This window comes from Antedon bifida, chromosome 5 (genome assembly GCF_963402885.1).
Source record: "Antedon bifida chromosome 5, ecAntBifi1.1, whole genome shotgun sequence".
Classification (NCBI taxonomy): Eukaryota; Metazoa; Echinodermata; class Crinoidea; order Comatulida; family Antedonidae; genus Antedon; species Antedon bifida.
The window spans coordinates 16933220-16959918 of NC_136230.1; the positions used below are offsets into that span (position 1 = coordinate 16933220).

Below are 26699 nucleotides of genomic sequence, written 5' to 3' on the forward strand. Positions count from 1 at the left end.
CTGGAAAAAAAAGAAATGCGGGAATTGTTGCAGTCAATGATCCATTTTTAGGAGAGGTTAGTAAATCTTATTTATATTTAAAACAAATGTTTTATGAAATCCGAAATTATTTGTTTACTAGTACTTACGACACACAACGTCGTCTCATTAAGGTCCATTGGTACTGAAGGTCTATAATAATTATGCTATATGTTATTTTTTTTGGCGTTATTTTACTAGTTTTTACGACACACAACGTCACCTATATACATTATAGGTCCTTTCATACAGGAAAGCTATTAATTATTTGCTTGCGTTATATTTTAAATCTTTTTGATGTTTTTGTTTTAGTATTCTAATTATTGTTTATCCGCTTTAGGCCTACTGTATTCATTTTACAAAATAGTTTTTTTTTTAATTATTTGTTTGCGTTATATTTTAAATATTTTTGATATTTTTGTTTTATATTCTAATTATTGTTTATCCGCTTTATGCATTTTACAAAATAGTTTTTTTTTAATTATTTGTTTGCGTTATATTTTACTAATTTTTACAAGTTTTTTGTTTGATTGTTTCATTGTTTAGGTTATGACTTGCAACGAATACGTTTCGGAGAGAAGTGGAGATGAGGAAAGCGATGTAGTGGATGATGGGAATGAATTGGTTGAGAATGTTTCATTGGAGATGGATGTGATGGCAGAGGCAGCATGGGCGACAATACCAGATACTGAGGAGGAGGAGGAAGAAGCTGGACCGAGTACACCTACTACGGCGCCGACAAAGAGAAAGGCAACTGAAAGCAAAGGGGCAACAAAACAGAAGGCTAAGGTCCATGTAGAAAAAAAGGTACGTTGACGTTTTATCACCAATCAAGTTATCTTTTAATTTGAAACATTTCATTTTCAGATGTCACATGTGTCACAAATTGTTAACTAACTCTTACACTTTACAGTATATAATTCATTACATTTGTCTCATTATTTTTGTTTACTACCTTTCAATTTTTTTAGCAAATGTACATGCCATTATCATTTGGAAACCACATCCAATGTACATTACACCTTTACCTGTACTAATAACGTATATATATATAATTTTTTTCTTATTTTTATCTTTTTTTTTAGGCAGCTTCCGTCATCGGTATGGAATTTAATGATGTGGTTGACGACACTCCACTGGACGTATACACCTTCCCTGTTATGGTAGCTGATCCTGATCGGGACCAACGTATGGAAAATATTCGCGTTGAAACGGGAAAGGTTTTGTCAACGAGCAAGTGGCAAGAAACAGACCAAACTCAGTGGATGGCAAAGATTGAACACTACATGCGTCAAATGGAAGAAGAGACTAACAAAATCAGAAAAGAAAAGGAAGACCTAGCTGCACTCGTAGAAAGTAATGGAAGGGAAATAGCACGATTATATCAACGAATCAATGTTTTAGAGCAACAAATACCAACCGCACAACAACCAGTAGTTAAACAACCTGAACCGGACACACCAATTCACGACGATCAGATTCCTGAAGATTTTAGAATTAACTTACTTAAGTTCTCTAGTGATAGGTTAAGAGTTGCTAGGCTTTTAGTTAACCAAATATTTACGGTAGAAGAAAGATTAAGTAGTAATATATCTGGAAAAAATGGAGCACTTAAGCTAGATCCAAAACGAATGCAATTAGTTAAAACTGAAACTTTTAATGTATGTCCAGCACCCGCTGCTGAAGTTGAGAAATGTTGGCGCCAATGCGAAAAATCAATCGATACAGCGCGGCGACATATGAAGGCTCGAATGAAGTAATGTAAAAATGTAAATAAAGTTTGTAAATAATGTTGTAATTGTGTAAATAATGGTTGTCATTGTGTAAATAATATTAATATTTGCGAATAAAAGTAGACGTTGTTAATCTGTTGTAACAAGTTTTTTTTAGAACTTAGTTCTTACTTAGACCCCAAAATTGGTACAAAAAAACAAGGGCGGGTGTTAGAATTTGATACACTGAATAGAAAAAGACAATAGGATACGGAACAACACAAAGGCATTAAGGCTTGGTACAAAAGCGATTTAAAACAAAAAAGCCAAGGGCGGGTGCTAGAATTTAATATAATGAATAAAAATAGGTTGAGGATATTATATAGTGTTACAAAACTACATGTACTGCACCATTCGAATAATTTTAATAATGTCAAGAACACCAAATTCTGTGTGCTCAAAAATAATTAGGTTATGTCATGCTGGTTATACGATTAAACAAATATATGAACTTCTAGAAATTGATGGCGTGGTACCAGACCAAACAACCATCAGAAGAATAATTAAACGTTACAACCGTACCAAGAGCATTGGGGACAAGGCCCGCTCCAGAAAACCTACTACATTTCAAAAAGTCCACATGGATATAATTGACAATGTAATGGAAGCAGACGATGAAGCAACAACTGAAAAGGTCTGTGATGCTATTATGACAAGAACTGGTGATTAATTCTCTCTATCAACCATTAGAACGACCAGAAGAAAACTTCTATGGGTTTCGGAAGGTGCGAAATACTGCCAACTGATTAGACTGCCAAATCGAGTGCATTAAAAATGGAGAACAATTTCATGATGTGCTATTTACTGATGAATGTAGTGTTGAACTGGATAACCACGCAAGAGTGACATTTCGTCGGAAACATGAGCAGCCACGATTGAAGTCGAAAGCGAAACATCCACTGAAAGTGCACGTCTGGGCTGTTATATCTACCCGTGGACCAGGTCCTCTTTTAGTGTTTGAGGGAATCATGAAGAAAGAATTCTATGTTGATGAAATTGAAATGTCCTAAAGCCCTATTTAGATATCAAATTCCCAAATGGTGGACAATTCAACTGGATCGGACATGTAATTAGAAAAGAAAATGAAGATCCTACAAAAATTCTTACTTTTCACACAACCCAAAGTAAACGAAGAGGTCGGAAGATACCATCAATACTTGATAGAGTTGTACAACAAAGTCAACTTACTAGATGCAACTTCATTAGAGCCTGCTTCAACAGAAATTTATAATTCCCAGCAATGTTTTAACTGTATATATGAACTGTTTATAAGTTGTTTTGTGACTGTGTAATTTGGTAGTAGTCACTCTCATACTGTAGGCCTACATTTAAAAGTAACACATCCAAATGCCAACTTTAAGTCAATGGCTACCAGATGTCTCTGTGAGACGGTTATTTGAACCAGTACCAGTACCAGATTGTTGCAGGACAATAACCCAAAACATACATCAAACTATGCAAGGGAATATATGGCAGCGAACAACATTAATTGGTGGAAATCTCCAGCCGAGTCTCCGGATATGAATCCCATTGAGCTGGTATGGCATCAAATGAAACATTTCTTGCGCACGGTAAGCACTATCATCATCGTTATAAAAAATTATTACTTTATCAAATGTTCTGTCTTGTTTTACCATTTGTCCTATTTGTAATTCACTAAAAAATATTATTTTTTCATTCACAGGTACACAAACCACACACAAAAGATGAGTTAGTTGACGGTATAAAGCTATTTTGGCGGACAAAGATGACTACCCAACTTTGTCGGAATTAAGTAAGACACCTGCGAGTCGTTCTGCCTGCAGTAGTAGAACGTGAAGGAAAAGCAACTGGCTACTGAGAAAATCACATCCTACTGTATTAATGATACTAAATAAAAAATAATTAAAGGTCACACCGCATTAATATACTGTTTTTTAATAAGGAATACACTAATGAAAATATAACTATATATATTATATAGTAGTCCATGGGATTTAGACTTTTAAATCAAACTAATTGCAAGAAAAGGTTTTTTTGATGAAATGTGTTCTTTAATAATGTTCCTTAATAACGTACTCTGTATCTTGGAAACCGCTAGTCACAGATACGTAATTATGGTGTCAAAATCGTTAGAATATATGTTTTTATATTCACTTTAATGAAAAAGTTTGTCCAAAAATGAATAGAAGTGCTATTTCTAACATTATTGACCTTTGACCGATGGGAGCCACAAACCAAATGACCGAATCCCGCCATCCCGAATTTGCGATATTTTCGACAGGATGGCCGTTTATCACCGGGATCCCGTGATAATATCACAAATTTGCAATCTTTTCCCGATCCCGATCCCGGCGGGATGCCCGATTCCCACCGGGATCCCGTGATATCCCGAATTTGCGATCTTTTCCCGATCCCGGTGGGATGCGCGAATCCCAGTGGGATTCGGGCATCCCGACGGGATCCCGGGACATCCCGGTGGGATCCCGGCGGGATCCCGAAGTTATTTTTTATGGGGCAGTGCATATAATATATATATATAATATTATATTTAGTTGTGTGTAGTATTTTGCTGGGTTTGAACGAAAGCATATGTGTACCGCGCAGTATGGGATACATTATTGTTCTTTTTATCTTTAAAATGTGTGTTTTTTTTTAATCAACCGCACAAACATTTATGAATATTTTTAAACTCATGTATTTTAGAGCTAATTATCACATTTACAAATAAAGATGGATTGGTGTTTGTTGTTGTGTGGGTGGGCGTTACGTTAATGAGAAAAGCTAGTTGACCAATTGTGTTTGTGCATGTTAAAAGTTGTATGTTCTCCAGCCAATCAGAGCAGGGCTCACAATCTATAAAAGTACGAGCATTTCAATGTTCATGTACCAGTTCAGTTTTCTGAATCAACAAAATGTTTAAACCTATGTCAGCTCGTCAACGTTCAAGTATTCCACGCGAGGCGTTAGTTTACTTTCCCGAAGAAGAAAGTTTAAGTATCGTTAAAACTAAATTGATCGTCTGTGATGTTTCGTCTGGAGCAGCAGTGGAGGTGCTATGGGAGGGGAATTTGCTGCCTGCAGTCATCCGCAAACTCTCCAATAATCTCCATGAATTGCGTGAATTGGAAAGAAAATTGTTGAAGAGTGGGCAAGCCCAAGACACTGACGTGGATAGCGAAGAAGACTCTAATAGTGATACCGATGACGACGAGCAACCGACAACGTCAAAGCGTGCAGCAATGCTAACAAAAACGTCGACACCGAAACCAAAACAGGCGGCAAAAAAACCTAAGGGCAAAGACGTAAGTTGATTAAAAAAAAGTTTATTCAATAATTTAACTCTGGGGTTGTTAACACACACATTTCAATGCCCATTTTTTTACTCTAATTTACGATTTATTTTATCTATTGTACAGGTACCCAGGGTGTTTCTTCGCGGGATGTAACAGCCGATGGTGGTATGAATGTTGAAGAGTCCGATGTAGAATTTCCAGAACCTGAAGTACCCCCAGCAGTAGATGTGTTCGACAGTATTGCAGGAATGGAACGGCGACTACGAGAGTACATCGACACAAAACATAATGAAGCCCCTCCTTGGTTGGCCGACCTGACGCAAAACATAAAAAATATCGTCTCTGAACTGATCGCCCAGGAATTTCAAAACAACCGTGTCGCCGCCCCCGCAGAACCAGAGATCCTCGACAACTCTGTGGGTGACGACGTACTTCATGTCGTTGCAGAGGTCAAAAGGTGGGCCACGTCTGAAAGAAATTTTGCACTCGGACTTGTTAGAAAACTATTCACCAAGAATGAGATGCGAATGGGTAACGTTAATGGAAAACAGGGCCAGCAGCAACTAGATGTCGTACGCATACAATGTATAAAGGATCGAGTCATCAAATCCTATTAAATTCCATTGAATGAACAAACACGAACGTGGAAGCTTTGTGTGTTAGCGATCGACGAGGGATGCAGGCGTCTGCGAAATCCCAGACAACGAGTACCACTCCAACCACGAGTACCGATTCAACAAATTCAAGAACCCCAACCTGCTGAACCAGTCATCGATTTCTAATTATATCTCAAAACAAACGGCTCTTTTCAGAGCCACCAAAAAAACAAAAGAGATTTAAAGCATTTAAAATGGCAAACCTCACATAAAAACCCGTCACCTTCAAAACATACCACATTAAACTCATTTTATTTACATAATAAAAATTATTATTATAATAATAAATAACATGTTGTGTGAAATAACACACAACATAAAAGGCATACACAAATAAAAATTAATATATATATTGACAGATTGAATAATTTCAGGTAAATTTGACGTTTCATTTTCGCAATGAATCTGACTTGATAATTATCAAATTAATTAAGAATTGGAATTACCATAGTTTTATTTTGATTAAATTTAAGCATGACCGTACAACATTTCTATTCCATTTTATGTTTTCAATCCCAGGTCTTATTATACTGTGTAGACGCGCTGTTCACGCTCTAGTGGTCACATAAACAACAAAATACATGAAACGGAACAACCGTACATACAACACAACGCTGCAGTCATGATAATAAATAATTTATATAGCGCACATATCCACTAAAAGTGCCCAATCATATATATTATTTTATTTACTTTTTAAGGCTTAGCATTTCTTAAGTTGTTTGAATAAAACTAATTTCCATATTTTAATGAATGGAATGTATACTATACTTTTATATTGTATGTAAATATGATGAATGACTCGTTTTTTGTAAGTATGTGGTTTGGCAAAATGTAATACTTTCAAATCTCTTTTGTCAATTTGTGGCTCTGAAAAGAGCCGTTTGTTTTGAAAATATTGGTCTTAAACTTCAGTATCCGGAAGCTCTTCCGTTTCGTTCGATCACGACTGGTATCACTTTATGAATATGTCGGATGTATCTGCCGCATAATTCAGGTGTCAATGTGGTCTTCCACCAATTTTCTATGCCATTGATAAGTTCCTGTTGATTTTTTGGTTTTACATGTCGTCGAAGATTATTCTTCAGTTGATGCCAGACGTTTTCAATCGGGTTGAGATCTGGTGATTCGGGTGGAGTCTTCCACCAATTTATCCCATGTTCTTCCATATATCGTGTGGATAAATTACTTGTATGTTTAGGATCATTGTCTTGTTGGAACCTATGTGAATCAGGGAACATGTGACGAATATACGGTTGCAGCGTGGCCTCAAGTATTTCGTTAACATAAAACTCCGCATTCATGTTTCCCCCGAAAATTAGGAAATTGGTGGCACCTCTGAAACTGATTCCCCCCAAACGTGAACCTTTACCAGGTGTTTAGCCTTTGGTTTAAGTTTTGGCTCCTCTCCTTTTTTGTAGAAGCACACCTTTCCATGCTGCTCCAGGTGAATGGAAGTCTCGTCTGTCCATATCACGTCTTCAAACATATCTCCATCCTCTAGCATTCGGGTACAAAATTCTAACCGCTTCACCTTATTTACATCGCGTATCATTTGGCAGTATTTTGGTCCGCTTTTCTTCCATCCTAACTTGTTTCTGCTTCTTCTTATTGTGGATGCTGAAACATTTAGATCAAATACGTCACGGAAGATACCCGATATTTGGTAGGAAGTTAACTCATCATCATCTCGGTAAAGGTCGTCAATGAAGTGAGCGTGCTCGATAGTGAATTTTGGTTTACGCCCTGATCGAATTCTTGCAGCCCATGAACCGGTTTCCTTGTAAGTTTTAATTATTCTCCCCACAGTGTGTCTCTCAACTTCCACCTGCTCTTCTTCCCGGAGAACATCAACAATTCTTCTTTGGCGCATGCCCAGCTCGTTCAAACGGACAATCCGTTCTCTCAGATACAATGATAGTTGACCTTTCATTTTTGGACAGTGAATTTTTTATTCAGAAACACAAAATTTATACCTGTCAAGAACCACGCCCAAATCTTATAAAGGAATTATCCAATCGACGACGTAAACAATCTGATTGGCTGATATCTCCTTCACGATGATGCATGATAAAAAATAGATACCAATTTTGCATATTTTAAATGAATGTTTAAATGTACATACATTTGGTTTTGTTTACATTATCTATTTTGCATTACAAATATACATTTATACATAAATATACGTCGGAAACGTTTAAAATATAGAGGTTTTTAAAGTCTTTTCTGGATATCGCGTCAATCATTCAGACACAGTTCAAAAACTTTGTAATATAATACAGTAATATTATTTTTCATATTAGAATATAATAGAAGTTTCCATCAACTAAAGTATTTTCAATTTAAGTTTTTTTTCACTTTGGCCGAATTCGAAGCAAAGCCATTTCCGTCATCAAAAACGAACGAATTTAATTGGGCATTCGCAAATAATGATGTAAATGTTATTGTTATTTTGATGTGTATTTTTTCATAAAAACTTTCGTTGGTTTTTATGAATATAAATTTTACCTTGTAATGTAATTACTAAAATGACTAGAAATTAAATCCGAAACTTTCCGTATAAATACTGTAGAGTACTGTGGAGTGGAATGCGTTGATTGGTTGGGTCATACCATTTCCTAAGGTCATAACCAACACGCTATGCATGCCGTAGAGTGTATAGTGTGAAATAGGCCTAACAATAAGTAACTGTTTTTTTATGACGGATTATATATTATACGTTGTTAATTATTAAAATTACTAGAGTAACTGGAAATGTCACGTTGTAGGCCTATCGTTTTTCAAACACCCTACTCAACAAGTACAATGAGCCAGTGGAATGGGTTGATTGGCCGCCAAGAGCCGTTATCGCCTGATGAATAAACACGCAATGATTTGTGGCCTTGGAATAATACTCGATTGGGCTAATTTTAATGGAAAAATATATGCATTGCAATTTATACATCAAACCGAACAGAATATTTATTATTAAACCAATTCGACATTCGGTGTTTGGATTATTATTTCAAACATTTGGCCTTCTAAAATCATCAAATTCTCATCCTTTGTTTTGGTTTTTTTATGGGTAACAATAGACAGAAGTAAACTTTGTTACATTACAGTGACAGGCGTGTTCTGGTTACATAATCATGGTCGCGTTTCTTAACACAAATTAAATAAACAACAACTATTCAAGCACGCACTGTTTCACGATCGTCATGGACTGTGAATTCACATCCACGTCAAATAGTGATAATGGGAAATTAAGTGTTCCGAGAGCCGTTTTAATTTAAAAGTTAGCCAGAGCCTTTTTCGATAGGCTATAAATAGAAAGTTACCGAACATTTCGAGCGACGCGAGTTCTGACTTCCGTATTTTATAGGCTGTCTAAATTTCCTTTTTAACTAGTTTATATTAAATTATATTGCTGTTTAATTGATTTCTGTGTATTAGGAACATTTATATTAAACAAAAACCACAACAGTACCAATTTTTGTTAATTATGGATTCATTTATTCGAATTCTAAGATAAACGTCTAAGCCAAGTGTAAGCTTAAACAAAGCGAGTCATACGACGAAAACAAGAAAGTGAAAACTAACTAGTTTGTTAAAATAGTTAACATTAATTTGGAACTTTTAAATGAAATTCTGAAAACGGTATAATTAGTCTTATATTGTATTTTCTAAGATTTCCAAAAATAAGCTTGGTGTTATTTTTCAAACAAATTCTATAAGGAGTTGAATATAGGTCTGTTTTAAGCGAAAGCACGGTGTGCGTAGGCCTAGGGAGACGCGGCAGGGCTGGAATAATCGTTTTCTTAGGCGAAGAGAATGAGGGAAGATGCGCTTCATCATTGGCCCCTCGATTGTTATTCTTGTTAAGTGGCTGATTCATAATCTTAAAATATGATGACAAAGGGCTTATAAATTTTGAAATAAAGTGTTGCACTTTCATTTTTCTTAAAATTATTAAGAATTGGGTGAAGTGGGTGGGGGGGGGGGACTGTCTGCAAGCTAGGCCAGGACTGCTTAAATTGGTAAAATACTATAAAATCAATAAATTCTTGGGGCTAAATAATTAATGAAATTTCACGATTCCCTTCTTTTTATTATAATAATGGAGCAATAAATGAAATACACACCATTTAACATAAAACCTTTAATATTATCACAAATTAGACAACAAGTTTTGTACATTAAATTAACATCTTTTGTACTACCTACAGTAGGCCTTTTTCTATTTATAATGATTATTTATTGCCGATTTGGAAATCATATTTAAACTTTATAACAATTACCGCACAACAACCAACCTCCGCTTGAACCTTTAAATAAGTAAATTAGGAAAATATCAAGTTTTTAAAAATTAAATGTCCTTTGGCAATAAAAATCTGTAGATATCCATAATTACTGTATGTGTTGTTTCACATATGGCGGTAAATTAATGAGAAATTGTTGTTGATTAATGCTATTTCTATTGTATTGAAGTATGCAGACAGCTTAAGAACATCCCTCTGTGATCTGTAAAAAAAAACAACATTAAATTAATAATAATCATTATTTAGTTATATTTGTAATCATTTATTTTTATTTCCTTAGGCCTAGGCCTATAAATACGCGCGCCCGACAATGAACACGCGTCAACAATACATGCACTACTCCACTATAATAACAGGCTAAAGCCTAGCTCTCCTAACTGTAAACTAGGCCTAGACTATATTGATTTTAAAATAAAATAAAAGAGGCTTTGTAAAGTTTTATGATTAAAAACAGCTTTCCTATATATTATATAATGTTCTTATTATTTTAAAAAGCAACATTTTTAATCTTATGGTGTAAAAAAATGATTTTAGCTACAACCATGTGTTCCATTTTCAGCAGTAAAATAACCAAAAAGGCACATGTTTAAGCAGCCATTAAAAAAAAAAAAAAATAACACCAACAAGATTTTTTTATTAACTACTATTGAAAAATTAAATATCCAGAAAATATAAAACCCACCTTCTCAAAAAGTTAGGTTGTTTTATTACAGCCTCAACAAATTAGACGAAATTTTAACATTCGAATACCCTAAAATTGTTTAAAAAACATCGGTGTCATTCACCCTTTTTTGACACAGATATAATGGCTTTGTCGATAAAAAAACAATATCACATGGTTCGTAGATGCTGTGTCAAAGGTTTTCATGAATTATTCATTAGTAAATAAAACCAAAAGTTCCAATTGGCCAGTTACTTAATATTTATTTTTAAAAACAAAGTTGCTTCCGGGTAATTATTCACGCTGTCTCGTGTGCAAAAACGATTCGCTGCCAATAGAGGGCTCACTACTTTTTTGCCCTGGTGAATTGAATGTGAATTCCACATTGTAGCAGGAAGTAGCTGACGTCATGGACCACACGGCGATTACAGGTCCGCTGCAATTACACAGATTTTACACGCGTGAAAAACGCGGTTTATGGTACATGATTTGTAGTCAGTACTGTATACGCTGTTTCTTGGCCTAAATTTTATTCCGTATATTTCAATTTAAAGTGCAACTTTCGGTTAGAATTATCGAAAGGGAAATAAAATTAAACATTATACTATTGAAGTAATTACTTAAATTTAAAATTCGTCTGTTTCTTCCCGATTTTCTTAGGCAGAATTTAGCGTTAGGCTTTTTTTTAGGCCTATTATATATACTTAACTTGTAGGCGCGGCCGAGTCTACATCCGGCCCGGCGCTCGAAATGGAATCGAACACATAATAAGCACGGGCTTAATTCTTATTTTTGGTGGTTCGAAAATCAATTAAAACAATATATGTGACCCGATCTGGCAAAACCCTACTTTTGTCGGAAATATTCATTTTGTATTTTTTTATATATTTGGATTATTTGAATCATAAGCTTTGCAATGGTGTTTATTTCATAAAAATTGAGTAAATATTTAAAAAGTTATTATATTTTAAAAACTTACAAATCATTCAATTAGTTTACGAGAAAATCGCGTTTGAAGTTTGCAATGAAATTCTTTTTAATACGCGCTGAAAACTCACTCCGTAGCAACGTGGTATTTTGGTCAAAGGCACAATGACGTCATACCAGGAAGTGTGTGCGATATAGCAGCAGCGTGGACACTATGGTCAATTTGACTGAGTTCAGACGTCGTTTTAACCTATTTAGTCACTCGAATTAACTATTTTGCACTATTGAAAAGCAGCATTATAACTACCAAGCTAATGTTAACTGGTTTCGGAAGTGTTTACGATATCAACAGCAAAAAACCAAGCAGGCCTAGCTTGGCCTAGGCGCGCCTATTCAGATTTTCGCCGTCATCGCCTGTAAGACCTACTGATGATGGGTGTTCATCAGGCCGTGTATGGCAGCGGTGCATCGACACGGGGGCTAGCGTTAGCCTAGACAAGTTAGGCGCCTTGCAGAGTCACAGCTAATTGCAAGCTAACATTACATTGTATTGACGATTACATTTGTTCTTTTTATAACGTGGAAGATTCGCTGTGATGTTTGGGCTTGAATCCAATGATTTAAAAAAACATTTAATATGAAAGGAATGGACAATAAATTAAATAAATAAATAATTAAGAGCCGATTGGATATATAAATGTATAAATAAAACTATTGACAATAATATAAAGCTAGGCCCAGTAGTAGTAGGCCTACAACCATAATAAAAAAATTAGGCCTAGGGCCTAGGGCCTAGCCCAAAAAAATATAGAAAATACAATTGAATTTATGACGTGAATTGTTTTTGACTTGTCTATTTTACTATGGAATAAACAAATACACACTACAGCTATTGCAGAACACTTTACTTTGAATATTAAAATCGTTTTTATTCCAATTTACGACATGCTGTGGCTGTGTGTAAAATAAAAATAACCTCACAAAAATGTAAACAACTTTTTTTTTCCGCGCGTAGAGCGTATAACATCTAGCGCGTTGACCAATAACGTTTGTTATTGCGATGATGCGCCATAGCAACACACGCAGTTCGTTGTTCCAGAAACTTCGAAGAACCGAATTTTCTGAAATTATGTCATAGTAAATCAAAGTTTTCATTGGTTCCTTCTTTAAACTCCGCCCTAAAACTTCCATATTTGGAATGTCAAATGGATGAGCTTTATTTTGATGTGTGACCTTTCAACATTGTGCAGCGAACTGGCAATCAAAATGTCGTAAAACTCGGCAACTTTCAACTGAATTTACGCAAAATTTTAGCGTAGATCGTGAATAAATTGTTAGGCTTGAGGAAAATACATGTTTTTAAAACTCTCTTTTTTCATAATTTTAGGTAAATTTCGGGAGTTTAAATCAGGTAGACGTATTCTTAAATAGTGAAATATTTCGAAAATGCAAAAACATGTAATCTGCCAGGGTAGTCGATTTGGACGTATTTTGACTGATTACGTGAATTTTGAATTGCCGACAAAGAGAGGGTTTTGCTAAGATCGGGTCACATATGATTATAATTATAAATTTAAATACTAGAATTATAAAAAAATGTATACTTACGAAAAATAATATTTAATGAAAAGAAACAATACCCACACAGTTTTTTAACACATATATATTTTTTTTCACATTTTAACCTTTTTTAACAATATTTTATGTTGTATTTCAGAAATACCTACCTGTCAATATAAATAACCTTACCAAAATACATATTACATTCTATACAATGCAAAAAAAAGAAGTTAATTCACACACTGGTTCAAAAGTTACGAATCATTTAAAGACGGGAACTTCTTGGGCATTTTTTAGACATTGGGGAAACACGCGCAAAAAGCCCTCGGGCGAATTTTGGAGGGCGATATCTAAAAAAAAAAATTTTGAGGACATCCCAAAAAAAATAGTATTGTACAACTCTGTTGTATCTATGGGTTTGGCAAAAATAAGGACTTGAAAGTTATTACTATAAAAGTTATAACCCTTCAAAAATGGTTCCAAATATAATTGGAAAAAATGTCATTTTTCAAGCAAAATCACTGTTTTTTGGGCACTTTAACAGACCATAACTTTTGAATGGATAATCCGATTTCAATCATTTAAATTGCAAAAGTTTATGTTCAGTAAGTTCCTTCTGATTAACTGAAAGAAAAAGTACCATCATTAATTTGAATTTTTACATTGGGATACCTAATGACAGCGATGTGTATCACAAATTTGCAACCGGCTGGGAATTCCAACACATAACAACAAGTCCAGGATTTCCCCAATCTAATGGACAAGTTCAAAATTCAGTCAAATCTGTTAAAAAGCTCTTAAAGAAAGCGATAAAGACGGGTAATGACCCATACAATTCACTCTACATGATTTAACGATTTCCTCGTATTTAACATAGGTCGAAAACCAAATAACATTTCAAATTGAAACTTTCCAAAAGTTTATGCGCAAAATTAATTTCTAATCAACTTTCTACGCGTTTCATGTCGTTTTAAGCATGTATAAAATTCCCACGCGTGCGCAAATTTGCATTGAAAACCTATTTTTTTCGCGTGATTTATGTTTTTCCAGCCTTTTCTAGTAATTTTACCAAATTTTAAACAATTTCGACTTAAAGTTACGTCATACAAGCACGTCGAATTGGACAATTTGCGCGCGTTTTTGATGAAAAAGTTCAAAAATATGTTAAAAATACGCCTTTTTTTAAACAGTCGTAATTTTTAAACTACACGGTCAACTTTTTGTGGATGACATATTCTGGAAGTTGATGAGTTGTAGATATCGGATCAGGTATTAATATGGCTAATCGGACATTGTGACGTCATCGTATGGCCACACGAATATAAAATTTAGGATTTTTGTATCTTTCGTCATAGCTCATCACATTGAATAGAGCGCATCTCCACTTATTCGTTTTCCATTTTCACCCCGATTTTGATATTGTCTAAGTCAATCAACTATCTTTCGCATGAGTTAAAAATATTTTAATTTTTATGACGTCATCATTCCTAAAAATTTAAATTACGTGTGGCATTAATTTCATCTTTACAGTAAATTTTAATCCGTTATAGCTCGTAAGAATAAAATGTGATAATCATGATTAAAACGTTTTCTGGAAGCTATTGGATTGTAGATACGAAATCATGTAAAAATTTTGCCAATCGGATGTTGTGACGTCATCATATGGCCAGTTAAATAAAAAAGGTCGTATTTTCATCTTTTGCGTCATAATTCATTACATTTAAAAGAGCGCGCATCAATATTTCACGTATTCAAATTTCTTCTACACATTAATATGTTGTTGCTGAGATAATTTTCTTCCGAAATTGCTACCTTGCGTTTCATTTTAAAACCGTCAACATGTTAAAAATTGCAATAAATAGCGGGTCCCGTAATTTCACCTATTCTACACTGTATGTGATATGGATACAGATTATACTGTGTATACTATATATGAATCTAAATAATAAAATTCAGCAATAACAACATATCATATTCTTCAGTTCAGGTCATACGTGAACACTTCCTTTTGTCCTCAACCTATCCCCTTAATGTTAATGTTGCACCACTTGCGCGGCGGATAACCAAACTCGTCAAAGTGACGAGTTACATGTCTAGTTGTTGTTTTTGTTATTATTCTTTCTGTACACTTTTGTGTAACAATTATCTCAAAAAGTTGAATAGCAATGATCACAAAAATTGTACAATGTCTTTCAAATACTTTAACTTAACCATAATAAGCTTTTCAGTGTGATCACTCAACCGTGACGTCAATAATACGCGATTTTGTGAAATCACACTATCAACCATATATCTCCATAATTCATTATCACATATCAATGAAATTCACTACACGTAAACTTCATGCCAAGGGTAAAAATATAAGCAAATAAAAACTTGCGTGTTTCAAGGTCATGCGCGTGAAATCACGCATTAAAAATTTAAAAAGCTCAAAATTGAGTTTTGATCAAATTAGAGCATGAATTAGGCCATTTGCGTGTTTCAAAAAATTACTGCGCAAAAACACGTTTTTGCGCACAAAAATTTTAAAAAGCATAAAAAATAAAATTTGATGTATACATCACATTCTACTCAAGATCCTTAGTACATTCACCGATTTTGAGTCCATTCCGACTTAAAATAACGCTATACGAGCACAAAATGCGCACATTAATTTCACAAAAGTTCTGAAAATGGTGAAAAATAGGTCTTTTTTAAAATGAAAATAACTCTTCAGAATGCAAGATGACCCCCAATTTTTTATCTTATTCGGGAAGCCATTGAGTTGTAGATATGAATTCGTGTACACATTTGACGTACAAAATGTTGTGACGTCATCAAATGGCGACTTGAATTTAAAATTAAGTTTTTTTCTCTTTCGTCATATAATTATCACATTCAATAGAACGCATCTCTGTTATTTTGTGCCTGATTTTTGCTCAAATTTTAGTATGTGATTTCTCAATTAATTGGCTTTCTCATGACTTGCCACTATTTTCATTTTGATAACGTCATCACGCGTAAAACCTTGAATAACGTAGGTCGTGTAATTTCAACTTCGCCGTGAATTTAAATATCTTACAGCTCTTCAGAATTGAAGGTTACCTTGATTATTATAATTTATTATGAAAGCTAATGAAATGTAGATATGAATTCATATAAAAATCAAGCCTATCGGATGTTGTGACGTTAAAATATGGCCAGATGAAGTTAAAAAGTAGTTTTTTCATCTTTTTCGTCAAAGTTATACAAATTTCAAAGAGTGCACACATCGCTTCTACGTGCCAGATTCTCTTCCAATTCTTATATTTATTTGCTCAATTCATAATCTTTCGAAATTGCCATTTTCGAATTTATTTTGATAATTCCATCATACGAAAAAAATTGATATGTGTCCCGTGATTTCACCTATGCTACACTGTATATAGATATACAGTATATACTGTACATATTGTATATGGCATATAATAGGCACAACTCAGCACTATAAGCGTATAATAGGATGGTATACATCAACATTTTCTGATCGTATGTTAACGTACGTGCATGTTTAAAAAAAAAAATTAATTTCAGTAAAATGATAAAAATGATCACCTATAATTCGTCAAAGTGACGAATTAAATTCTAGTTATGAGTTATTGTTTTATGGTTAATAGAAATAATTATATGTACGCATTATTCACGTTTCAGATATACTTTATTGTAAGAAATCCATGTACAGTACAACATGTTAAATCATAAGAAAAATCACTATTTGTATTACTGCTAAAAGCACCATCTACTCAGTATTGTAATAATATGAAAGGGAGCATGTAATGTATGTTAACACTAACTACATACTCCAACATATGATGTTGTCGCCCTCTATAGGGATAATAAAAGACAGTCGTACACAAACATGGCTCCTGTCATTATTTAACATCACAAAGAGGACCTAGCCTAGCCTAGTAGCTAGAGTAGTAGATGAGTGAGACTGAGGCTCTAAAATCTGAAGAGTCAATCCCTCAATAATCATGGAGGTGTAGTCTAACCCCATCAATCCGTATCACGATGATTTTTATCACGCCTAGCCTATTATAAACACTCACCAATTAAACATTCATAAATGTATAGGCCTTGTTTATCCATTGAAGTTTTATAAAGTAAATAACTTCTATCAACTTTAGAATTGCAGCTTCCTCTTCTTCACACCATGGCATCATGCACGTACAGTACACGCATGGAGATATAGAGATAGAATGTTCGGCTGGCCGTCGGTAGTTTTGGAACGGCCAAATTTATGGCACGTCATTAAGGACAAAATATGAATTGTTAATTTCATTGTTGAACATAACAAAACAAAACAGTTATATTCCCTGAATATATAAAACTCATACAATTTACAATTACCCTTAGAGTACACAAATGAACAAGAAATATTGCTTACAAAAAAAACCAGTTTTTTAATTATTTTTTATATGCTTTTTTTTTATTCATATTATATTTAATAATTTAAGAAATATTATTATCATTTATTTTTATTTAACATTCAGTAATAAACATTTTTTGTAACATTAGCCAAAATAGCTAAGAACAAAGTTTCAAAATGTGTGATTGATACCATTAAGCCCTTGATTGATAAACAACAATTTGGGAACAATGAAGGGATTTCCACGACCCACTGCCTGATAGATATTTATAACTTCTTAATGTCAAGTGAGAAAAGAGGATCAATATGTGCTCTGGCTCTTACCGACTTTACCAAAGCATTTGACTTGATCGATCATCGAATAGCTTTTAATAGCTTATCAAACTTTGATTATCTCCATCTATCTTGCAGTGGGTCGTCGGTTTCTTTCAAAACGTAAACAAGCAAATATAACAAGGCCATGGCTGCAGTCGCGTGCGCAAATTTGAGTTAGTGTTTACTGACCGACCGACCTATCTACCTACCTACTTACCAACCGACCGATCGACCAACCGACCGATCGACAAACCGACCAACATAGTGAGCTATAGAGTAATGTTGAAACAATTTTTTAAACATTTATATTGCCTCCAAGTATTAATATCCTGTGTCAAAATAACGAAAACTAAATATGAATATGAGTTAGTGTTTACCGACCGACCGACCAACCGACCGAAATTGCTGAAAATGTTAAAAAATGTTAAACATTTAATTAAACTGAATGTTTATTCACAATTCACAATTACAATTTCAATTATTACAACTTTACAACAACAACACCCAACAGTACACCAAAAAGAAGCGAGTGCTTGTCAGATTGGTAACTATTATTTAAATGCATCTACATGTAGGGCCTACATACATACAACATACAACAACAATTATGTACAAAAAACAGTAAAAACATTGGTCGCCTCGACCGGTCAGCACCTCCTGCGGGGCACTCCCCTGTAGGGATACGGAGAAAATTACCTTCTACTTTAATAGTGACCACCACCATTCAAAGTGACCACCACATGTGTGGTATAAAATGACAAAAAAAACAGGACGAACCCTGTTTGTCCCACGGAAGCACTATACCGATCGTAGTAGTAGTTTATTTTAGTATATACTCAATATCATTTCTTTAGTTTCTTTTTTAACAGAGTATAGAGATTTTAATCTATTGGTCTTATAGAGCGCGTTCCAAGTATTTGGTCCGTGAATGAATATGAATCTATGGTAAGCACATTTTCGTTATTAAGTATTAATATCCACTGTCAAAATAACGAAAAAATATGAGTTAGTGTTTACCGACTGACCGACCAACCGAAATTGCTGAAAATGTTTAAAAATGTTTAAACATTTTTAAAAACATGTATGTTTGCCTCCAATTATTAATATCCACTGTCAAAATAACGAAAAATATGAATATGAGTTAGTATTTACCGACCGACCGACATAGTGAGCTATAAAAACTGCTAAAAACTGCTTTTCTGAATGGGAAATGTTAACTGGAGGTGTTCCTCAAGGAACAATTCTTGCCCCGATTATTTTCCTTTGCATTATTAATTCCGCCCTTAATGATGACCCTGTGTCCTGTTGTTTGGGATCATGTCTGGAAGTACGTTGATGACTTGACGCTTGGAGAAAGTAGATTAGTGAGGAATCTAACCTTGATTCTCTTTCCACTTGGGCTGAGAAGAACCAACTAAAACCAAACCCTTCCAAGTGTCAGGTCATGCACGTTCATTTTTGTCGCAATGACGTTCCAAACATGGACATCCACATAAATAACAATCAATTGTTGACAATGTTTAATTTCTGGAAGTTGTGATCTATGGCATAGACATGTTGATCTTATGATAAAGTAAATAAATAATTGTTTATGTTAAGAAAGCTAAAAGAGACTGTAAGTGCCAAATCCAAGCTAGGTTACTGTGCTTGTGTTCACTGAAGGGTGTCAAGTGAACAGGTGACCAACCATATGGGTTATGCTAATGAGGGCATAGCTTGCTTGGGCTGTGGCTGGCAGTTGGATAGTTAGGCTTGTTGGGTAAGGACCTAGCAAGCACAAAAGGCTTACTTAGAAGCCTATAGAAGTGGTAGATGTACCAAGGCTTACTTAGAAGCCTATAGAAGTGGTAGATGTACCAAGGCTTACTTAGAAGCCTATAGAAGTGGTAGATGTACCAAGGCTTACTTAGAAGCCTATAGAAGTGGTAGATGTACCAAGGCTTACTTAGAAGCCTATAGAAGTGGTAGATGTACCAAGGCTTACTTAGAAGCCTAAGCTGGCCTAGCTATAGATGGTAGATGTACCAAGGCTTACTTAGAAGCCTAAAGCTGTAGTACGGTAGTAATTGATATAGTGTATAGCTATAGCTGCACATGTTATCCAGGCATATCTTTGGTAAGCAATTGAGACTTATCTTATTATTATTATAGTTGTAATTATTTTGAACCAAGAATTATTTATATTGTACTGTTTTATCTATGACTTATTTAGATACTTATGTAAGGTCTATTATTATTGTATAGAATTATTTATGTTGTACTGTATGATAGATACCGTATATATTATTTGTAATCATTATTTATTTGTTATAGTAAATCGGATCAAGTTGGAGAACAATTAAATTCCGCATTTGCAAGAAACTTGTTTGTGCAGTTATAAAATTTACAAAGTTATATCCACGATGGCTGAAGCTGCTTCAGAGAAATCTGTTAGAGTAAAACGTAAGACCGAGAAGGGTGCAGAGTATGAAAAGGAACGAAAGCTGAAAGGAATCAAAGAGTTGTGGCGTCGTGTTAAATTTGTGTCAGAAGCGTTGAAAGCTTCTTTGAATAAGGAAGTTACAAGAGAAAATCTGATTAAGGTGCATCAAGATTGGTTAATGGTGTATGGTGAATTTATGTTCCTTCATGATGAAATTTGTGACTTGCTGAACGAGGAAGAGAAAATAATGTATAATGAATGGTTTGAAGACAAAGATGTGTGGTTGGCAAACTTAAAAGCTAAAGTAGAGGATTGGTTTGCGGTGCTTGAGGTAGAGCAGTCTGCGGCGGTAAATTCTCATCGCTCCGCAAGCAGGAAATCAACTAACAGTTCAAAATCTTCTAAGCGATCACTAAGTGCTTTTGTGATGCAAGAAGAGCAAAAACATGCAGAGTTGCTAGCCAGGCAGAGGAGTCTCACAGAAAAGCAGAGAATTCAACAGGAAGAGTTCAAACTCAAACAGTTAAAAGAAGAAAACGCTTTAAAAGAAGAGATAGACGTCGCCGAAGCAAGATTGAATGTTGCAAGGGATTTCGCAAGCGGAAGTGGTTCTGGTAGCCACAAAAGTACGTCATCAATGGAAGGGTTTCTAGATAGTGCATACCGACGAAATGTGTTATCCTTTGCTCCAGCGGATCCTGCTACTATTCCTGTATTAGATTTAGACCCATTGGATCCTGTTGTAGTCCCTGTTGTTCCTGGTGATGTAACACAAGCCTTTGCTCCAGCCGATCATGTTACAATTCCTGTGCTAACGTCAGTTGCTCCTGTGGTAGTACCTGCTGTTCCCGTAAACGTACTGGCAACCCAAAACTTTGCTCAAGCAGATCCTGCTCCTACTACAATTCCTAACTTAGCTTCGAACACAGTGACTCCTGTGGTAGTTCCTGTTACGCAAACTCATCTGTTTCAGCAAAACCGGCAGGGTTGTCAGGATTCTTTTTCTTCTAATAGAAAAGTTGGTTCTACTGATATGAACGAGGTGATAAGGACTATGCGGAAGCCACAAATGGAAATTAAGAAATTTGCAGGTGAATCCTTGGAATTCAAACGTTTTATAAGACAATTTAAGTCTAGAGTGGAACAGTTTTGTTCAGCAGATGAGAAATCCAATTGCTTCCGGAGAAGATGGAAACAAGCTCAATATTTGGCTGATCGTTTCTGGGAGAGATGGAAAAGTGAATATCTTCCGCTGTTACAAAGAAGACAAAAGTGGTTATCTCCAAAACAAGGATGGGTTTGTTCGGCAAGTAAAGGTAAAGACACATGCAAGTATCCTGACAAGGCCTGTGAGTAAACTATGTTTGCTGTTGGAGAATGATGATCCGGAAAAGTAAATCCGAGGCGTTGTCTATATTATTCTGAATTCAACAAAACAAAGAAGGAAGCTGAGAAAACTTAAGAAACTTTAAATGAACTTTATATTTAACTTTATTTTTTTTCGCTACTTATATACATTGTTGTTTAACATTATATTCAATAAGTTGATGGATAATTTGTGTTATAGGCCTGGATTTTACACTTTCATTGTATGAACTTTATATTTAACTTTATTTTTGTCGCTACTTATATACATTGTTGTTTAACATTATAGTCAATAAGTTGATGGATAATTTGTGTTATAGGCCTGGATTTTACACTTTCATTGTATTTGTATGTAGAATTGTGCAATGCGCAATTGTGGGTGGGTATGTAAGTGCCAAATCCAAGCTAGGTTACTGTGCTTGTGTTCACTGAAGGGTGTCAAGTGAACAGGTGACCAACCATATGGGTTATGCTAATGAGGGCATAGCTTGCTTGGGCTGTGGCTGGCAGTTGGATAGTTAGGCTTGTTGGGTAAGGACCTAGCAAGCACAAAAGGCTTACTTAGAAGCCTATAGAAGTGGTAGATGTACCAAGGCTTACTTAGAAGCCTATAGAAGTGGTAGATGTACCAAGGCTTACTTAGAAGCCTATAGAAGTGGTAGATGTACCAAGGCTTACTTAGAAGCCTATAGAAGTGGTAGATGTACCAAGGCTTACTTAGAAGCCTATAGAAGTGGTAGATGTACCAAGGCTTACTTAGAAGCCTAAGCTGGCCTAGCTATAGATGGTAGATGTACCAAGGCTTACTTAGAAGCCTAAAGCTGTAGTACGGTAGTAATTGATATAGTGTATAGCTATAGCTGCACATGTTATCCAGGCATATCTTTGGTAAGCAATTGAGACTTATCTTATTATTATTATAGTTGTAATTATTTTGAACCAAGAATTATTTATATTGTACTGTTTTATCTATGACTTATTTAGATACTTATGTAAGGTCTATTATTATTGTATAGAATTATTTATGTTGTACTGTATGATAGATACCGTATATATTATTTGTAATCATTATTTATTTGTTATAGTAAATCGGATCAAGTTGGAGAACAATTAAATTCCGCATTTGCAAGAAACTTGTTTGTGCCTATTATATAAGTGGAAGTTGTAAGTGCCAAATCCAAGCTAGGTTACTGTGCTTGTGTTCACTGAAGGGTGTCAAGTGAACAGGTGACCAACCATATGGGTTATGCTAATGAGGGCATAGCTTGCTTGGGCTGTGGCTGGAAGTTGGATAGTTAGGCTTGTTGGGTAAGGACCTAGCAAGCACAAAAGGCTTACTTAGAAGCCTATAGAAGTGGTAGATGTACCAAGGCTTACTTAGAAGCCTATAGAAGTGGTAGATGTACCAAGGCTTACTTAGAAGCCTATAGAAGTGGTAGATGTACCAAGGCTTACTTAGAAGCCTATAGAAGTGGTAGATGTACCAAGGCTTACTTAGAAGCCTAAGCTGGCCTAGCTATAGATGGTAGATGTACCAAGGCTTACTTAGAAGCCTAAAGCTGTAGTACGGTAGTAATTGATATAGTGTATAGCTATAGCTGCACATGTTATCCAGGCATATCTTTGGTAAGCAATTGAGACTTATCTTATTATTATTATAGTTGTAATTATTTTGAACCAAGAATTATTTATATTGTACTGTTTTATCTATGACTTATTTAGATACTTATGTAAGGTCTATTATTATTGTATAGAATTATTTATGTTGTACTGTATGATAGATACCGTATATATTATTTGTAATCATTATTTATTTGTTATAGTAAATCGGATCAAGTTGGAGAACAATTAAATTCCGCATTTGCAAGAAACTTGTTTGTGCAGTTATAGAGACTATTGATTTTAACGACCTTGGTAAAAATTATGTTTCTTAAAATGATGCTCTAGATATACCCGATCTAAAATCTTTGTCGCAATAGAGTTGAATTATGCAAAAAATTCTTCTCGACAAACAGTTTAGTCACTGGTTCCCAAATTAAAGAATCTTAAATGAAATTGCGTAAAAGTAAAACTTTTGAAATACCCTTCATGAGAACTGAACGTTTAAAAAATAGCCCTACCCCATATCTGATGAAATTGATCGAGTAGGCCTAATATTGACATCTTGTGTCTGTTCTTTGTATTCATTATGTGTAATTTGCCTATAATATAAATAATTTTTGTACAAATATTGCAATTCAGCTTTTATTCTGCAATGTATATTTTTTATATGATTGAATGAATAAAGATACCGAATAAATATATTCTAAAATGAAGTCCGTGGCCTATAATATTATTATGATCCTAAAATATAGTACTATTAGGCATACATATACCGGGGAAGAGCGTTACTTTGATATAGCGACAAGCATTTCTAATTTCCAAGCCGCCGACAAACGTACTCTAATCAAACAATTCTTCATCTCACAACACGGTCTCAGCAGTCGCTATCAGTTTTAGATATTGTTTGCTACTCAAAATGACACGTTTTAATTTTATTTATTAGTATGTATGCACCACGGGTAAACCCCCAAAAGGAGATTTATAACATCTTTTATCACGAAGGTTACGCCCTACTATCATTAACTGGGTTGAGTTCAGCTTTAACTGTTTAATTTGTCGTCGTTAAATATTATTTTGGTTACTAAATTACACTTATTTATTATTTTCTGAATTTAGTATGAAAGAGGATGCTAACTTGAAATGCGAGGATCCGGAAGAGCAGAATGTGCAATATCTTGCGGTTGATCCAAAGATCGACCATCACAAGTAAAATTAGTATTTTGCTTACATTTGACTTTTTTATTTGATACATCTTCTTCTTCTTCTATTTTAAGGAGCAAACTTCATAGTTGAAGGCTACTGCTCCACTAAGGGTCCCATTGTGACATCGGCAGCCAACTACGGCGCCAATACGTCTGTAACCCCCTACTCGTCTCGAAAGATGTACTAGGTTCTTTAAAGTGCACATGAGCCAGATGTACACTGGACCTACGGTTTATAGTCCTTATCCGAGAAGACTCGAACCCTTGCCAATGTTATGGCTATGGATTTCGGTTCCACTGTCTTAACCGCTCGGCCACACTCACTCCCCTACATTATTTATTACATCCCATGTTATCTTTATGTTCGATCTAGTATTGGAGAGTTTTTCATTATAATAAGCTAATTTAGATATGTTTACAAGAGTATTAATGTTATTTCTAAAAGTTTTATACTTTAACTCATTTGGGCCTGTTGGAGATTTTAAGAAACCCTTTATACATTTATATTTACACTTATTTAGACTTTAAAATCCCATTGGTCATAAATGGTTTTAATTTTCTCTTATTTTTGTATGCAATGGAAAATTGAATCATAAGCATTCTCCGAGTTACATCATCCTAATCGTTGTAGCCATCAATAATTTGAGGATTTATTTAGACGATACGGCTGAATCGGGGGCTGACTAGGGTCGTCATTTTGAAATGAACCAATTATAAATGAACTGATTTAAAATATTACCAGATGATCGCTAATGTCACAGTATAATATACTTGTGACAGGTAGATCATGTGAATTAGTTATAATTATTATCAATCAATTTAGCAGTAGGCCTACTACTAGTGATTCGAGTTGGTCTATTTATTAAGGGTAAATGAAAATTGCTATAGGCCTAATTTTAATAAATTAAAACAAGGCCATATACATGGCTGCAGTCGCGTGCGCAAATTTGAGTTAGTGTTTACCGACCGACCGACCGACATAGTGAGCTAAGAGTCGCGTGCAAAAAAAAAAAATCTTGCGTTGAGTTTATACTCGTATATAGTAAAAGTTCTATATCACCCTAAACTAATGAGCAATGATAGAGATGAATATATGAATACAGAAATTGAATATATTAGAGGAAATATATGCATACAAGGCAAAAGGGACTCAAATTCGTTCAAGAGCGAAATGGGTAGAAGAAGGAGAAAAGAATTCCAAATACTTCCTTGGTCTGGAAAAAAATAACGGGGAAAAAAACAAATAAAAAGATTTAAACAAGAAATATTTATTAAAAAGATGTTCTTTAATCGCAAAAATACATACAAATCAAAGTCCTTTAATTATGAATCACATTATGCCCATTTTTCACTAGTTAATTGTATACTATAAACACAATTTTTAATAATTTATGGAAAATATGTTTTTGTTACCATGGAAACGTGTAACAAAATAAAAATATGTTGGTTAATCGCAAAAATACACAAAATCTAACATAGCTATTTAATTATAAATCACATCATGCTCATTTTGGTGGGTGTTAGTAACCTGGTTGTATTTCATTGGATAATTGATATTTCTGCTAATTTTCAACAGCATTTGAAAGAAGACGTGTACCTTTCCAACAATGTATTAATAATTATTTGCCAACAAATATTAATCTACTAATTAAAAAATGGCATTTAAAAATGGTCATTTTTAAACTTTAATGTGCTGTGTGTGTGTGTGACCTCAACCTGTAGGCATGCAAGAGAATACCCTCTGTAACGTGACTTCACGGCGGTACAAGTGAGAAAATATGATAAAGCTTCTTAATGAGTATGGCTTCTTGGGACATAGCTGGCTAAAGCCGCGGCGCGAAAATCTGAAGGAACATGCACCAAAACAACTAAAGATATCCTTATTGAAGAAGTTAACACTTTGCAATTGATATTCAATATATATATATTCTAAATAAAGCGACTTCTATCAGACATTATGGCCCAAGATTGACGTATTAGTTTGCAACGCTCTCAATCTATGTTTTAAAATGGATCACTATCGAATACGCAAAGAATGGGGGAGTAATTTTTTAAAATATTAATATTTAAAAACGGTGATCATGAAGACCTAAACAATTGGAGTATACTGACTATAAAATTGCCGCCTTCGTGTTAACAAAAAGGCTACAAAATGTTATTAAAACAATAATTGTGAGCAATGATCAAAAAGGGTAAATATAGGGCCGATTTGGTGGTGAAAACATCAGATTAATCGAAG

General features: G+C 34.6%; 2 protein-coding genes across 2 annotated transcripts; both read left to right on the top strand.

The window, feature by feature from the left end:
* The first annotated feature begins 511 nt into the window (after positions 1-511).
* LOC144843090 (uncharacterized) lies at positions 512-1870 on the top strand. Its single transcript, XM_078699778.1, has 2 exons — positions 512-825; positions 1104-1870. The coding sequence occupies exons 1-2, from the start codon at positions 568-570 to the stop codon at positions 1776-1778; spliced, it is 933 nt and encodes a 310-aa protein (XP_078555904.1). The 5' UTR covers positions 512-567; the 3' UTR covers positions 1779-1870.
* Positions 1871-19514: 17644 nt separating this feature from the next.
* LOC144842162 (uncharacterized) lies at positions 19515-22793 on the top strand. The gene is made up of 2 exons (XM_078698563.1): positions 19515-19985; positions 20183-22793. Exon 2 carries the CDS (start codon positions 20272-20274, stop codon positions 21646-21648), a length of 1377 nt encoding a protein of 458 aa, XP_078554689.1. The 5' UTR covers positions 19515-19985; positions 20183-20271; the 3' UTR covers positions 21649-22793.
* Positions 22794-26699: the final 3906 nt, after the last annotated feature.

Coding starts and splice junctions, on each gene's coding strand:
- LOC144843090 (XM_078699778.1), top strand. CDS start 568: ATGACTTGCAACGAATACGTTTCGGAGAGAAGTGGAGATGAGGAAAGC. Junction 826..1,103: donor AGGTCCATGTAGAAAAAAAG/GTACGTTGACGT, acceptor CTTTTTTTTTAG/GCAGCTTCCGTCATCGGTAT.
- LOC144842162 (XM_078698563.1), top strand. CDS start 20,272: ATGGCTGAAGCTGCTTCAGAGAAATCTGTTAGAGTAAAACGTAAGACC.